This window comes from Nicotiana tabacum, chromosome 3 (genome assembly GCF_000715075.1).
Source record: "Nicotiana tabacum cultivar K326 chromosome 3, ASM71507v2, whole genome shotgun sequence".
In the NCBI taxonomy this organism is placed as follows: domain Eukaryota; kingdom Viridiplantae; phylum Streptophyta; class Magnoliopsida; order Solanales; family Solanaceae; genus Nicotiana; species Nicotiana tabacum.
The window spans coordinates 77,545,033-77,561,496 of NC_134082.1; the positions used below are offsets into that span (position 1 = coordinate 77,545,033).

The 16,464-nt window shown below is 39.7% G+C and overlaps 1 protein-coding gene across 1 annotated transcript; it reads left to right on the top strand.

The window, feature by feature from the left end:
* Positions 1-406: 406 nt before the first annotated feature.
* Positions 407-3,023, top strand: LOC107788767 (uncharacterized). Its single transcript, XM_075244350.1, has 4 exons — positions 407-781; positions 882-950; positions 2,039-2,095; positions 2,967-3,023. The coding sequence occupies exons 1-4, from the start codon at positions 656-658 to the stop codon at positions 3,021-3,023; spliced, it is 309 nt and encodes a 102-aa protein (XP_075100451.1). The 5' UTR covers positions 407-655.
* The last annotated feature ends 13,441 nt before the right edge of the window (positions 3,024-16,464 follow it).

Sequence of the window (16,464 nt, forward strand, 5' to 3'; positions counted from 1 at the left end):
ATAAGTCATTCTCAAATTATAGATGATGTATGCCATATTTACTATAAGCTTTCTGCAATTTATATATCAATACTTATTTTCTTGAATATATTTGCCATAAATTTTTTACTATTTAAACAGATGACAAAGAAGAATGGTGTAAAACCAAGTCGTATCAAAGTATTCAAAGAAATACATATGAGAAAGAATAAACAACCAGTAAATGAGATAGCTAATGAAACTATGGTAAATTCTCATTCTTTATGAATATAAACTACTTTTTTTGGCAATATAAAATTTTATTAACTTTTCATTGGTTTGCCTTTTCTTTCCAAAAGAAAGAAGTGGATGAACTTGGTAAGGTGTATCTTGAGTTAAATGTCCCTGAAAGTGCTCCCAATGATGTGTATGCACAGGTTATGGGACCAAACACTCATGAAAATGTTCAAACTTTAGGAAAAGGAGCAGCTCCAAGTTTTGTTTATGGCCCTGCATATAAGCGATTTCAGGCTTAGCAAAGAGATTTTGATATAAGAGTTGAGATAGAAGTTGAAAAAGCTACATCCGCTATGAGAATTGTGATGGAAAAAAAATTGGCTGAAGCAAAAGAAGAAATAGAGAAGAGGGAGAAAAAGTTATTTGAAGAAAAAGAAGAAATAAAAGTGATGGGGCAAAAATGTTAGAAGCAACAAAGGATATGGATGCAAAAATAGATGATAAAGTAAAGCTGGGTATAAAGGCATATCTAGAATCTTTGGGTATTATTATTGGCTCAAATAGGAAATTATGTGGTGATAAGCAGGTAAAAAATATTATGCTCTTTAGCAAAAATTTATTGTATTTAAGATAATCTTGTAATTTAGTTTTCTTTTAATTGTAATAATTTTCCTCTTTTGTGATAGGTTTCTGATAACTCAATGGACGATCACCAACAATCACTATCACCTGTTTCACTTGTTCACACAAACATGGTGAGTTCGTAAACTCATTTAACTATATATTTTTCTGCATACTTTTGAAGAGTATAGTTTTAACTATGTCAATTTTCGCTTCAGTTACGTAAAGCTTCAAAATAGCACTTTAAAGTATAGAGGCTATTTTCCAGTAAAAACGATTATGAGTATGTCCTCTCAAAAACGATTATGAGTATTTTCCAGTAAAAACGATTATGAGTATTTCTAATTGAGAGTGAAGCTGTTATGTCCTCTCAAAAACGATTATGAGTATTTTCCAGTAAAAATGATTATGAGTATTTCTAATTGAAAGTGAAGCTGTTTATGAAGAGTTGATCAAGATTCACAAAGTGTACAATAATGAACCAGCAGTTGAGCCAATGAGCAATAATAATGGTTGAAATTTAGTTTTTAGTGCTTTGCAAACAATAGTTAGAATGATTATTTTAGCAATAAGTATTGTTGGGTTGATTGAATATTGAAGTATATCGAACCGATGAATCACAATTGAGGAGTCTGTGTGGAGAGTTGCTGAGAAATAATCTGTGTTTTTGTCCTAGTCACAAGCAACTAAATCTTATGAGCTTTCCTTGCCTTTTTTTCCATTTTTGGTAGTGAAATTTTGGTGGTAGGTATTGACATACTTCCTGATATCATCTTCCTTGGAAAGGTTGAAGAGCTTTCTCATCTTTGATGCATGTTCTTATGAAAAAGCATCGCAACTCTTGAGGCTCTTCTCTAGCTTACACTTAAGGATGGAGTTCCATTTTTAAACTAATGTTTGACAATGATGGTGGCATTCTTGTTGCAGCTGTGAAGAAGTTAGCTTCTTTTTTTTCTTTTTATTAATTAATAAGATTCCCATCAAGCATGATTTTACCCTCCTACACAAGATATTTAGCCTTTTGTAGAACCTGGAAGAAAGAGTAAGTTGAAAACTCTTACCTAGATGAGGGAAATAAAGATCTATGATTGAAACGCCAGCATATTATGAAATAAAAATTATTATATGACTTTTGTCCTGTTTTTATATATCTTGTATTCACAATTTTCTAAGTTATAAATTTTGTAAACTACAGAGTAACCAATCTAATATTTCTTCTCAGATTAACATAATCAAGAAGACTGGAGTTAGTGAAGTTGGCACAAAGAAAAAGAAGCGGGTAAGTTTAAAAAAATTACAAGGTTCTTGTTCCTCCTTTTCAAAGGGAGAAACCCTTCATATTATACTTTGCAAAACTTATATAACATTCATTAGTTTTCATCTCAATATACCATTTACGGAAACTAATATTTCAGAATTTAACCCTCCCCTCTCCCACCCTGTTTTTGCCTCAGTTTCAAAGAAAATTTAAAACTAAAAGAGTAAGGAATGATTTTCTTAAGTGCAAGATGAATGGAGAATAGCTGAGCATTTTCTTTTCCTTGGTAAAGGGTGAAATTGTGGTTTTTATTGAACACCATTTTTCTAGTACAAAATTGATGTTGAACTCTGATATGAATGTGCATTATTGACTATTAATATAGCATTTGTTACAGAAAATTCATTATTATCGTAGAGGTAAATAGATTCTCCTAAGTGAGCTATCTCATTTAGATTTTGTTTCAACCTTTCTTGGGCAAGTAGCTTTATGTGTGCTTACTTGTATTTAGCTTTTTAGGCCTGATCATGTTTATATTTATTTAAATTTTGCAGAACCTCCATCGGGTGGAGTTATATTTTCTCCCTTCCTCTCACATCCCCCCACAACCAAGAAAATATCATCAACTGCATTATGATATTACTACAACATTTCAATTGTTCGGTTTGGGCGGTTTTTTTTACTTTCTTGGATTTTTTGATTTATGTTGTATGTTTCTTTTTCTCTTCAGTTGCTAGTATTACATTCATCATCAATTTGTTTCTCTTTTAGAACTTGAATATGTTATTATTTTTTGTATTCCAATTGTTTTAGAGAAGGAAAGAATTCACTTTATTATAAAGGGATAATTCTTTTTTTTTTTCTTGTGACCTCTTCTGCAACATTCTTGAAGGAAGTGATATCAATTACTGGAAGTGAAAAGCTTGTCGGTGGAGAGTTGGTTTTATAAGATTTAGTCTAGAAGTTGAGGAAAATTAATTCGAATTAGGAGTGATCTTAAAGTACTTACACATTGAAATTACTATCTTTTATTATTTAGTTAGATTTAAGTTTTACATGAGAACAAATCATTTGATTTGACATTATTTATCTTGTACTAAGTACGTTTTATATTGCTACTTTGTTCTTTGGTTATTGTGCTAAAAGATATTTGTTTTAAATTTATTTCATATTTGTTATATAAGTTGATATTTGTAAATGTAAATGTGTTCATGATGAAACTAAACAAAGCATTATTATTTACATTCTAAAAAATAGGATACCGATATTAATTTAAGTGTCAAACATTTAATGCGACATTTTGCTATGTTGTAAAAGATATGTCACTAAACTTTTTTAAAGACATTCACATAAAGTGGAAATGACATTTTTGTATATGTTGTAAATATTCTTATGACGACCCAAAGGGGTCATTACCTGTTTTCTTACCCATTTCGTGCTTCCGAGGCCTTAAAAATCTCATTTTTAGTTGCCTCGATTTGCGTGTATAGTCCAGGCGTGTAGCCAGAAAGCTTAAATATGAAATTCTATGAAAAATGCTAAAATTTGATATTAAAACGAGTAAATTTGACTCCGGTCAATATTTTGAGTAAACGGACTCGGATCCTTGATTTGACGGTCTCGGAGGGTCCGTAGGAAAATATGGGACTTGGGCGTATGCCCGAAATCGAATTCCGAGGTCCCAAGCCCGAGATATGAATTTTTGAGTAAAATTATTTTTCTGAAATTTATAAAAAAAATTGAAATGAAAATTGGTTAGAACGTGTTGGTATCGGGCCTTTATTTTGGTTGCGGCACCCGGTACAGGTCTTATATGTGGTTTAAGATATTTCTGTGAAGTTTGGTTGAAATTGGACGTCGTTTGACGTGTTTCGGACTTAAAACTCTAAATTTGAAAGTTTAAGAAGTTTGAAGAAAAATTAGTGATTTTGAGGTTTGATTCGTTATTTTGATATTATTTTGGCGATTTGATCGCACGGTTAAGTTCGTAGAATGTTGTTGAGTTAGTGCATGTGTTTGGCTAGGAGCCCCGAGGGCTCGGGAGTGCTTCGGAGTGGTTTTAAACTTAGAAAAAATGCAGATTTGCTTCAGCTGTTGCAGACCCAGTTTCTTCTACGCGTTCGCATTGTTCCTCTTGCGTTCGCGATGCTTTAATTTTTCCTCCTTCGCGTTCGCGTCCCTACCCTCGCGTTCATGTAGTGTTATTTGACTCTGGGGGCTGAGTCTCCTTTTCTTCATCGCGTTCGCGTAAGCCTACTTGCTTTCGCGTAGCTTTGCAGGATTTCCTCTTCGTGTTTGCGTGCCTCTTTCCGCGTTCGCATAGACCAATTTCAGGGCCTCACCATTTTACTCTCTGCGTTGGTGTGCCTCCTTCCGCGAACGCGATAGTCTGTTAAGCCCTACCCTTCGCGAACGCGACCAGCCTGTCGCGAACGCGAAGGACAATTTCGCCTAGTTATATTTTTAATTTTCAGAAACAGTAGCTACGGGATTTCATTAAATTTTCACGAACTCCTTCTTCTCCAAGGTCCTTAGGCATCCATTGAAGCTATCCTTCACCAAAGACTTCGTGGGTTAGTAATCCTTGCTTGTATCCTTCTATTTTCTTCAACATCTCATGAATTCCTAAACCTAAAACATGTAATTTAGGGTAAAAAATTGGGGATTTGGGTAGAGTTAGGGCTTTTTGATTTTTTCTTGATTTAGACCTCGTTTTGGGGTCGAATTTGAAAACAAATTATACATTTGGATTCGTGGGGAAATGGGTAATCGGGTTTTGGTTCGAACCTCGGGTTTCGACCACGTGGGTCCAGGGGTGATTTTTTACTTTTTGGGTAAAACTTTGGGAAAACTCATTTGCATGCATTGGGGTTGATTCATTTAGCACTTATTGATGTAATTAAGTAACTTGTGATTAGATTCGAGCAGATTTGTGGTGGAATCAAGGGGGTAAAGCTATAATTGAGGCTTGAGTGGTGTTCAAAGCTTCGAGGTAAGTGTTTGGTCTAACCTTAGCTTGAGGGATTAGGAGTTAAGTCTTATTTGCTACGTGCTAATTGTCAAGTACGACGTATAGGCATGGTGACGAGTATCTATACGTTGGTGTCTAGCATGACCGTTAGTCTTTATATTGCGGATATTCTGATCTTGTGGTATCTTTCATGCCTAAATGATGATTTCTATATGTTGTAGAAAGCATGTGAAAGAAATTGTGATCTTTGAACTTCGAGAAGCATTGGCTCAAGTGGTAATATGAATTGTGAAAGTATATGAGAAAAATGAAACCCTTTGGAGCATTGGCTCAAGTGTAAAGTGAGTTATAAAGTAAGAAGTGAAAGAAAAATAAAGAGTTATTGAATTGTTCCCTTGCCGGGATGCTTGTTGCTTTGTTGATTATCTCCCTTGCCGGGGTGTTGAGATTTATTGATATTGTTCCCTTGCCGGGACTTAGCTGTTTAATTGTATTCCCTTGCCGGGATTTCTATTATTATTATTTTTTTAATCCCTTGCCCCTTGTTTGTGATTGTTGTTTGGGTGAGGAAGAGCGATAAAGCACGAAGGGTGATACCGTGCATTGTTTGCTATTGTGAGGAAAGAGTGTAAAGCACGAAGTGTGATGCCGTGTCGCACGATATACCATTCCGTGTCGATTTTATTGATTATATGGTGAGAAAATAGAGTAAAAGCACGAAGGGTGATGTCGTGCATTTGTTGATTTCTGATTTCCTTGTTGATATCCGAGTTTTGTTGTTTCTTTCATTACCTGCTGTTATTTGATTATTTCGAGGTATTAGATTTCCTTACCCTGTTTGCCTTGTGATTGTTGTTTGGGTGAGGAAGAGCGTAAAGCACAAATGGTGATGTCGTGTATTGTTTTGGTGGGAACGAGAGTAAACGCACGAAGGGTGACGTCGTGCAAATTGTTGCTTTTTGCTTTCTTGTTGATATTCTAGTTATGTTGTTTCCTTCCTTACTTGATGCCTTTCTATTCGGAACTATATTCACCCCCACATCATGTTTCCCCTACTCGCATTGGCTGGTTATTGTGTATATATATATATATGTATATATATATATATATATACATATATATATATATATATATATGAACTACACAGGTTTATTTGGATTCTAGTCCTAGCCGTCACTACTTCGCCGAGATTAGGCTAGATACTTACCAGTACATGGGGTCGGTTGTGCTGATACTACACTCTGTGCTCTTTTGCACAAATCCGGGTCTTGGATAGCAGTAGTAGTGCTGGAGCCAGCCTTCAGTCCAGTGAGACACCGAGGTAGCCTTGCAGGTGTCCGCAGGCCCGACGTCTCCTCTATCTTTTATTTCAGTATGTTATCTCAAGTTTCTGAGACAAACAATTTATATTCTTCTTTCAAACGGTTGTATTTAGTACTCTTAGAAGTTCGTGAGTAATGTGACACCAGTTCTTGGGTAGAGGCATATGTTGATTTCCGCATTATTGTTCAGTTTCTTTAATTTACGTCTTCCGCATATTTATTTAATTCCGTTGTTTTCATGATATTACTGATAATTGTCAAAAGAAGTAATTTGTTAATGAAGTAGCAGTTAAGAATTGGCTTGCCTAGCTCACATTAGTAGGCGCCATCACGACTCTCGAGGGTGGGAAATCCGGGTCGTGACAAGTTGGTATTAGAGCTCTAGGTTACATAGGTATCACAACTCATAGACAAACTTAGTAGAGTCTGAGGGATCTATACGGAGACGTCTGTATTTATCCCTCAGAGGCTACGGAGTTAGGAAAACTTCACATTTGTTCTTTTCTGTCGTGCGGTTTTGTTTCTCAAATACTGATTGAATTTCTACTTTATTCTTTCGCAGATGGTAAGAACACGCGCTTCCTCATCTACCGCTCAGCAGCCCGAGCCCCCAGCAACAGCTTCCATCAGGGGCAGAGGGCGAGCCCGAGGTCGTGCTAGAGGCCGAGGTAGGGGCAGAGCTCAGCCCCGAGCAGCATCACCAGTGGCGGAGCCTCAGGTTGATTTTGAGGAGGAGGTTCCGGCCCTAGCAGTTCTGGTAGGCCCAGCTTAGGTCCTAGAGGGGTTCATTGCCACCCCAGTTATTCAGGACGCGCTAGTCCGATTGGTGGGCCTCATGGAAAGTGTCACCCGAGCGGGTTTGCTTCCCGTAGCACCAGCCACTTCTCAGGCTGGAGGAGGGGCTCGGACTCCTGCTACGCGCACTCCAGAGCAAGTAGTTCCCCAAGTTCAGGTTCCAGCGGTTCAACCAACTGTGGAAGTTCTGCTGGGTATAGTAGCTCAGACTGGCGATGGAGCGGTTATGTCCGTCGATGCTTTGTGGAGGCTGGATAGGTTCACCAAGCTCTTCAGTTCTACATTTAGCGGTGCATTTACTGAGGATCCCCAGGATTATCTGGATAGTTGTCACGAGGTTCTTTGGAACATGGGGATCGTTGAGACCAATAGAGTTGATTTTGCTACCTTTCGTCTGTCTAGATCCGCCAAGACTTGGTGGAGGGATTATTGCTTAGCTAGACCAGCCGGTTCTCCATCTTTGACTTGGGAGCAGTTCACAACGTTGTTTTTGGAGAAGTTTCTCCCTGTGACTCAAAGAGAGGCCTTTCGGAGGTAGTTTGAGCGCCTCCAGCAGGGTTCCATGATGGTCACCCAGTATGAGACCAGGTTCATCGATCTAGCTCGTCATGCTCTTGTCATACTTCCCACCGAGAGAGAGAGGGTGAGGAGGTTTATTAATGGTCTTATTCAGCCGATTCGTCTTCAGATGGCCAAGAAGGCCAGGAGGGAGATCACTTTCTAGGAGGCGGCCAATCTGGCCCGTAGAGTTGAGATGCTTCTGTCAAAGGGAGGTGGTCATGGTTCAGATAAGAGGCCCCGTCATTCAGGCAGATTCAGTGGTACCTCGTGTAGAGGTAGAGATTCATATGGTAGAGGCCATCCTCCTAGGCCCTTTAAGTCAACTCTCCAGGTCTCTCAAGGTACTTCAGGTGGTCGTGGTTCTCAAACGCACTATTCTGATCAGCAGCCTTACAGTGCACCACCAGCTCCCATCAGTGCACCGCCGCTTCAGAGTTTCTGAGGTGGTCATTCAGGTCGACAGGGCCAGCAGCTTCAGCAGCCGAGGGCTTGGTACACTTGTGATGATACCGGTCACATTGCCAGGTTTTGCCCTCGAGCACCAGGTAGCTCTCAGCATCAGGGTTCGCGTGCTATAGTACAGGCACCAGGCATTCCACAACTCGCCCAGCCAATTAGAGGTGGGGGTAGAGGTGCTAGAGATGGAGGTAAAGTTCCTAGAGGTGGAGCTCAGGCCGCCAGAGATGGAGGCCAGCCAGCAGCAGGCCATCCCAGAGAGGTGGTTCAGGGTGGTGGGGCACAGCCCCGATGTTACGCCCTTCCAGCTAGGCCCGAGGCTGAGGCTTCAGATGCAGTCATTACAGGTACCATTTTGGTTTATGATAGAGATGCTTCAGTACTATTTGATCCAGTGTCTACGTATTCGTATGTGTCATCTTATTTTGCACCGTACCTGGTCATGCCTAGTGATTCATTGAATATTCTTGTTCATGTGTCTACACCGGTGGGTGATTCTATTGTGGTCGATCGAGTTCATCGTTCCTGTATTGTGGTGATTAGGGGTCTTGAAACCCGTGTTGATTTGTTGTTATTAGACATGGTCGACTTCGATGTTGTATTGGGAATGGACTGGTTATCCCTGTACCACGCCATCTTGGACTCACATGCCAAGACTGTGACCTTAGCCTTACCGGATTTGCCCCGTTTAGAGTGGAGAGGGACTCCTGGTCATTCTACCCGAAGTATTATCTCATACGTGAAGGCTCGGTGTATGGTCGAGAAGGAGTGTTTGGCCTATTTTGCTTATGTTCGCGATTCTAGTGCTGAGGTTCCCTTTGTTGATTCGGTGCCCGTGGTTCGTGAGTTTCCTGATGTTCTCCCTTCAGACCTTCCGGGTATGCCACCCGATAGGGATATTGATTTCTACATCGATTTGGTTCCGGGCACTCAGCCCATTTCTATTCCGCCATATCGCATGGCCCCGCCAGAGTTGAAAGAGTTGAAGGAGCAGTTACAAGACTTGCTTGAGAAGGGTTTCATTAGACCCAGCATTTCACCTTGGGGTGTGCCGGTGTTGTTTGTCAAGAAAAAGGATGGTTCAATGAGAATGTGCATTGATTACCGGCAGTTGAACAAGGTCACCGTCAATAATAAGTATATGTGAAGTTCTTGAAGTGTGAGTTCTGGTTGAGTTCAGTTGCATTCCTAGGTCATGTCATATCAACAAAAGGTATTCAGGTTGACCTGAAGAAGATTAAGGCAGTCAAGAACTGGCCTAGACCAGCATCAGCTACAGAGATTCGGAGTTTCTTGGGGTTGGCAGGCTACTATTGTCGGTTCGTGAAGGGGTTCTCATCTATTATAGCCCCGATGACCAGGTTGACCCAGAAGGGTGCCCAGTTCATATGGTCGGACGAGTGTGAGGGGAGCTTTTAGAGGCTCAAGATATCTCTGACTACGACATCGGTATTGGCTTTGCCCACAGGTTCAGGGCCTTATACAGTCTATTGTGATGCTTCCCGTATTGGGCTTAGTGCAGTGTTGATGCCGGATGGCAAGGTCATTGCTTATGCTTCGAGGCAGTTGAAGATTCATGAGAAGAACTATCCAGTGCATGATTTGGAGTTGGCAGCCATTGTTCACGCATTGAAGATTTGGAGGCACTATCTGTATGGCGTGGCGTGTGAGGTGTTCAGTACTTGTTCAAGCAAAAGGAGTTGAATTTGAGGCAAAGTAGGTGGTTGGAGTTGTTGAAGGATTATGATATCACTATCTTATATCACCTGGAGAAAGCCAATGTGGTGGTCGATGCTTTGAGTAGGAAGTCAGCTAGTATGGGCAGTCTTGCTTTTATTCCGGTCAGTTAGAGGCCGCTTGATTTGGATGTTCAGGCCTTAGCCATTCGATTCGTGAGGTTGGATATTTTTGAGCCTAGTCGGGTATTATATTGCACAGTCGCTCGTTCTTCATTATTGGAGCGTATCCATGATCGACAATTTGATGATCTCCATTTGTGTGTCCTTAGAGATACGGTGCAGCGTGGAGGTGCCAAGCAGGTTACCTTAGATGTTGATGGAGTTTTGAGACTGCAGGGGAGTGTTTGTATGCCTAATGTGGATGGGCTTCGAGAGTTGATTTTAGAGGAGGCCCATAGTTCCCGGTACTCTATTCATCCGGGCGCCGCGAAGATGTATTAGGATTTGTGGCAGCATTATTAGTGGCGTAGAATGAAGAAGGATATTGTGGCATATGTGGCACGGTGTTTGAATTGTCAGCAGGATAAGTACGAGCATCAGAGGCCTGGTGGACTGTTTCAGAGGATTGATCTTCTCGAGTGGAAGTGGTAGCGGATCACTATGGACTTCGTTACTGGACTTCCGTTGACTCGGAAGAAGTTCGATGCAGTTTGGGTCATTGTTGATAGGCTGACCAAGTCAGCGCATTTCATTCTTGTGGTAGTCTCTTATTCATCCGAGAGGTTAGTTGAGATCTATATCCGGGAGATTGTTCGCCTTCATGGTGTGCCGGTATCTATCATTTCGGACTGAGGTACGTAGTTTACTTTGCATTTATGGATAGCAATTCAGCGAGAGTTGGGCACCTAAGTTGAGTTGAGTACAACATTTCATCCTCAGACGGACGGGCAGTCCGAGCGGACTATTCAGATATTGAAGGATATGCTCCGAGCTTGTGTTATTGACTTTGGAGGTTCGTGGGATCAGTTCTTGCCTTTAGCAGAGTTTGCCAACAACAACAGCTACCAGTCGAGTATCCAGATGGCTCCTTATGAGGCTTTATATGGTAGGCGGTGTCGATCTTCGGTTGGATGGTTTGAGCCGGGAGAGGCTCGGTTGTTGGGTACAGATTTGGTTCAGGAGGCCTTGGACAAGGTCAGGATCATTCAGGATAGGCTTCGTATAGCCCAGTCTAGGCAAAAGAGTTATGCAGACCGGAAGGTTTGAGATGTGGCGTTCATGGTTGGTGAGCGGGTATTGCTCCGAGTGTCGCCTATGAAGGGCATGATGAGATTCGGGAAGAAGGGCAAGCTTAGCCCTAGGTTCATTGGCCCGTTTGAGATTCTTGATCGAGTAGGAGAGGTGGCTTATAGACTTGCATTGCCGCCTAGCTTATCAACCGTGCATCCAGTTTTTCATGCGTCCATGCTCCGAAAATATCACGGCGATCCATCCCACATGTTAGATTTCAGCACTGTCCAGTTAGACAAGGATTTGTCTTATGAGGAGGAGTTGGAAGCTATTCTAGACCGGCAGGTTCGTCAGTTGAGATCCAAGAGTTTCCCTTTTGTTCGTGTTCAGTGGAGAGGTCAGCCTCCTAAGGCATCGACCTGAGTGTCTTAGTCCAATATGCGGAGCCGTTATCCCCATCTATTCCCCGACTCATGTACTTCTTTCTTTTGTCCGTTCGAGGACAAACGGTTGTATTAGAGGTGGAGAATGTGACGACCCAAAGGGGTCATCACCTGTTTTCTTACCCATTTTGTGCTTCTGAGGCCTTGAAACCCTTATTTTTAGTCGCCTTGATTTGCGTGCGCAGTCCGGGCATGTAGCCGAAAAGCTTAAATATGAAATTCTATGAAAAAAGTTAAAATTTGATATTAAAATGAGTAAATTTGACTCTGGTCAACATTTTGGGTAAACGGACTCGGACCCGTGATTTGACGGTCCTAGTGGGTCCGTAGGAAAATATGGGACTTGGGCGTATGCCCGGAATCGAATTCCGAGGTCCCAAGCCCGAGAAATGAATTTTTGAGTAAAATTGTTTTTTTGAAATTTATAAAGAAAATTGAAATGAAAATTGGTTAGAACGTGTTGGTATCGGGCCCGTATTTTGGTTCCGGCGCCCGGTGCAGGTCTTATATGTGGTTTAAGATATGTCTGTGAAGTTTGGTTGAATTGGACGTCGTTTGACGTGTTTCGGACTTAAAACTCTAAATTTGAAAGTTTATGAAGTTTGAAGATAAACTAGTGATTTTGAGGTTTGATTCGTTGTTTTGATGTTATTTTGGTGATTTGATCGCACAGTTAAGTTCGTAGAATGTTGTTGAGTTAGTGCATGTATTTGGCTAGGAGCCCCGAGGGCTCGGGAGTGTTTCGGAGTGATTTCAAACTTTGAAAAATTGCAGATTTGTTGCAGTTGTTGCAGACCCAGTTTCTTCTACGCGTTCGCATTGTTCCTCTCGCGTTCGCGATGCTCTAATTTTTCCTCCTTCGCGTTCGCGTCCCTACCCTTGCGTTCGAGTAGGGTTATTTAGCTCTGAGAGCTGAGTCTCCTTTTCTTCATCGCGTTCGCGTAAGCCTACTCGCATTCGTATAGCTTTGCAGGATTTCCTCTTCGCGTTCACGTGCCTCTTTCCGCGTTCGCATAGACCAATTTCAGGGCCTCACCATTGTACTCTCCGCGTTCACGTGCCTCCTTCCGCAAACGCGAGGTTCTGTTAAGCCTTACCCTTCGCGAACGCGACCAGCCTATCGCGAACGCGAAGGGCAATTTCGCCAAGTTATATTTTAATTTTCAGAAACAGTAGCTACGGGATTTCATTAAGTTTTCACGAACTTCTTCTTCTCCAAGGTCCTTAGGCGTCCATTGAAGCTATCTTTCACCAAAGACTTCGTTAGTTAGTAATCCTTGCTTGTTTCCTTCCATTTCCTTCAACATCTCATGAATTCCTAATCCTAAAACATGTAATTTAGGGTAAAAAAATTGGGATTTGGGTAGAGTTAGGGCTTTTTGATTTTTTTCTTGATTTAGACCTCGTTTTGGGGTCGAATTTGAAAACAAATTATACATTTGGATTCGTGGGGAAATGGGTAATCGGATTTTGGTCCGAACCTCGGGTTTCGACCACGTGGGCCCGGGGGTGATTTTTGACTTTTTGGATAAAACTTTGGGAAAACTTATTTGCATGCATTGGGGTTGATTCATTTAGCACTTATTGATGTAATTAAGTAACTTGTGACTAGATTCGAGCAGATTTGTGGTGGAATCAAGGGGGTAAAGCTATAATTGAGGCTTGAATGGTGTTCAAAGCTTCGAGGTAAGTGTTTGGTCTAACCTTAGCTTGAGGGATTAGGAGTTGAGTCTTATTTGCTATGTGATAATTGTCGAGTACGACGTATAGGCATGGTGACGAGTATCTATACGTTGGTGTCTAGCATGACCGTGAGTCTTTATATTGCGGATATTCTGATCTTGTGGTATCTTTCTTGCCTAAATGATGATTTCTATATGTTTTAGAAAGCATGTGAAAGAAATAGTGATCTTTGAACTTCGAGAAGCATTGGCTCAAGTGGTAATACGAATTGTGAAAGTATATGAGAAAATGAAACCCTTTGGAGCATTGGCTCAAGTGGTAAAGTGAGTTATAAAGTAAGAAGTGAAAGAAAGAGAAAGAGTTATTGAATTGTTCCCTTGCCGGGATGTTTGTTGCTTTGTTGATTATCTCCCTTGCCGGGGTGTTGAGATTTATTGATATTGTTCCCTTGCCGGGACTTAGCTGTTTAATTGTATTCCCTTGCTGGGATTTCTATTATTATTATTTGTTTAATCCCTTGCCCCTTGTTTGTGATTGTTGTTTGGGTGAGGAAGAGCGATAAAGCACGGAGGGTGATACCGTGCATTGTTTGCTATTGTGAGGAAAGAGTGTAAAGCACGAAAGGTGATGTCGTACCGTACGATGTACCATTCCGTATAGATATTTATTGATTATTTGGTGAGGAAAGAGTGTAAAGCACTAAGTGTGATGCCATGCCGCACGATATACCATTCCGTACCGATTTTATTGATTATATGATAGGAAAGAGAGTAAAAGCACGAAGGGTGATGCCGTGGATTTGTTGATTTCTGATTTCCTTGTTGATATCCGAGTTATGTTGTTTCTTTCATTACCTGGTGTTATTTGAATATTTCGAGGTATTAGATTTCCTTACCCTATTTGCCTTGTGATTGTTGTTTGGGTGAGGAAGAGCGTAAAGCACGAAGGGTTATGCCGTGTATTGTTTTGGTGAGAACGAGAGTAAAAGCACGAAGGGTGATGCCGTGCAAATTGTTGATTTCTGCTTCCTTGTTGATATTCTAGTTATGTTGTTTCCTTACTTACTTGATGCCTTTCTATTCGGAACTATATTCACCCCCACAGCATGTTTTCTCTACCCGCATTGACTGGTTATTCCTGTATCTTTTCCTGTATCTCTTTCCCAATGTCTGTGTCTATATATATATATATATGAACTACACAGGTTTATTTGGAGTCTGGTCCTAGCCTCGTCACTACTTCGCCGAGGTTAGGCTGGACACTTACCAGCACATGGGGTCGGTTGTGCTGATACTACACTTTGTGCTCTTTTGCACAGATCCAGGTCTTGGATAGCAGCAGTAGCGCGGGAGCCAACCTTCAGTCCAGTGAGACCGAGGTAGCCTTGCAGGCATCCGCAGGCCCGGCGTCTCCTCTCTCTTTTATTTCAGTCTGTTATCTCATGTTTCCGAGACAAATAGTTTATATTCTTCTTTCAAACGGTTGTATTTAGTACTCTTAAAAGTTCGTGAGTAATGTGACACCAGTTCTTGGGTAGAGGCATATGTTGATTTCCGCATTATTGTTCAGTTTCTTTAATTTACGTCTTCTGCATATTTATTTAATTCCGTTGTTTTCATGATATTACTGATAATTGTCAAAAGAAGTAATTTGTTAATGAAGTAGCAGTTAAGAATTGGCTTGCCTAGCTCACATTAGTAGGCACCATCACGACTCCCGAGGGTGGGAAATCCGGGTCGTGACAATTCTTAGTGACATTTACCAAAATGTCAGAAATTTCAATACGACATTTTGTAAAGATCATACGTAAATGTCGTATTTTTTTAGTAACATTAATCTAATTTTCGAAAATTTTAAGTGACATTTCCTATATGTTGTAAACTAAATATCGTAACATTCTTACTGATATTTACCTAAATATCATAAATTAATTGTCATAAATTTCTTATTGACATTTACATAAATGTTGCAAAGTAAGTGTCGTAAATTTCTTATCGACATTTACCTAAATGTTATAAAATAAGTGTCATAATTTCTTACCGATATTTACCTAAATGTCGGAAAATTACCGACATTGAAATTAACGACATTTGATCTAAATATAAATTAAATATCGGTAAATAAATTTGTGACATTTAAACAGCTTAATACGACATTTATTAAATGTCGTCATATCTCCACTTTCTTGTAGTGTTTTGTTTTGTATAAAGTAAATAAAAAAGAGTATGACATAAAAGGGAATGTGAGTAAACTTTTTCAGTTTTTTGGTATGCTTAATTTGGATTGAGCTTTGCTTCAACACAATTAACATGAAAATTTATTATATGGGGGAGTATTTTGATGTTGTCTTGTATTCTTATCAAACATATAAATTAGATATCTTACCAAAATAAACGCTTAATAAAATAAAATATGTAAGTAAAGAAATTTGTGTCAAAACATATTATATATATACATATTTGTGTGGATATAAATAATCATATTAAAGTTAAATTGAGAAGTTTAAAATTAGTTTTTTTTTCTAAAGAAAAATGCCATTTTATTTGGTACAAAGTAAATAAAAAAAGAGTATCGCATAAAAAGAAGACCTGATAAACTTTTTCAATTCATTGGTATTCAATTTTGAATAAATATCTACAAACATTAGTATAGAATTCTTCATTATTCTATTTTATATAATGTCGTTAATTACGAGAATCTTTATGTCTTATACTATAATACAGGTGTAGCCAATATGATATAATTGAAACTTCTTAATAGTTTTTTTCTTTTAAATAAAGGTGGCCTGGAAAAGACAAAGATACGCTACTAAGTTAAATTTTGTCTTTGCACTTCTAACTAACTTATTTATCTATGATCATGGATTCATATTTTAGGTAATTTAATTTAAGGGTCTTAAAAGATGACATTGCGTGGCCGTAAATGTTCGACGAAAAGACCATTAAAGTCACATTTTAAATACATTACAATAAAGTTTATTTATGAAATGAAAATATTGTTGCAATGTGCAAAGATCTATCCAATACCATTTACCTAATATAATTGCTCGGTAAAGTTTTATATATTTACGTTTTTGTTTGTGCGTTAGTCACCTCGTTAATAAAAGTAAAATAGAAGTCAGAAGTAAGAAATAATTATTTCGTCGAGTTTCAAATACTCTTGCAACCTTCAATTTCTGGAATTGGGTCTAGCTTTGCACGGACTAAAAATGACAAGTATACGTATAGAGAGCGAAACAGTAAATAAGCGG

What these genes read in the sequence shown, in the direction of transcription:
- LOC107788767 (XM_075244350.1), top strand. Translation starts at nt 656, where the DNA reads ATGTTAGAAGCAACAAAGGATATGGATGCAAAAATAGATGATAAAGTA. An exon ending in CACTTGTTCACACAAACATG is followed by an intron (nt 951 to 2,038) that starts GTGAGTTCGTAA and finishes ATTTCTTCTCAG; the next exon opens with ATTAACATAATCAAGAAGAC. An exon ending in GCACAAAGAAAAAGAAGCGG is followed by an intron (nt 2,096 to 2,966) that starts GTAAGTTTAAAA and finishes ACATTCTTGAAG; the next exon opens with GAAGTGATATCAATTACTGG.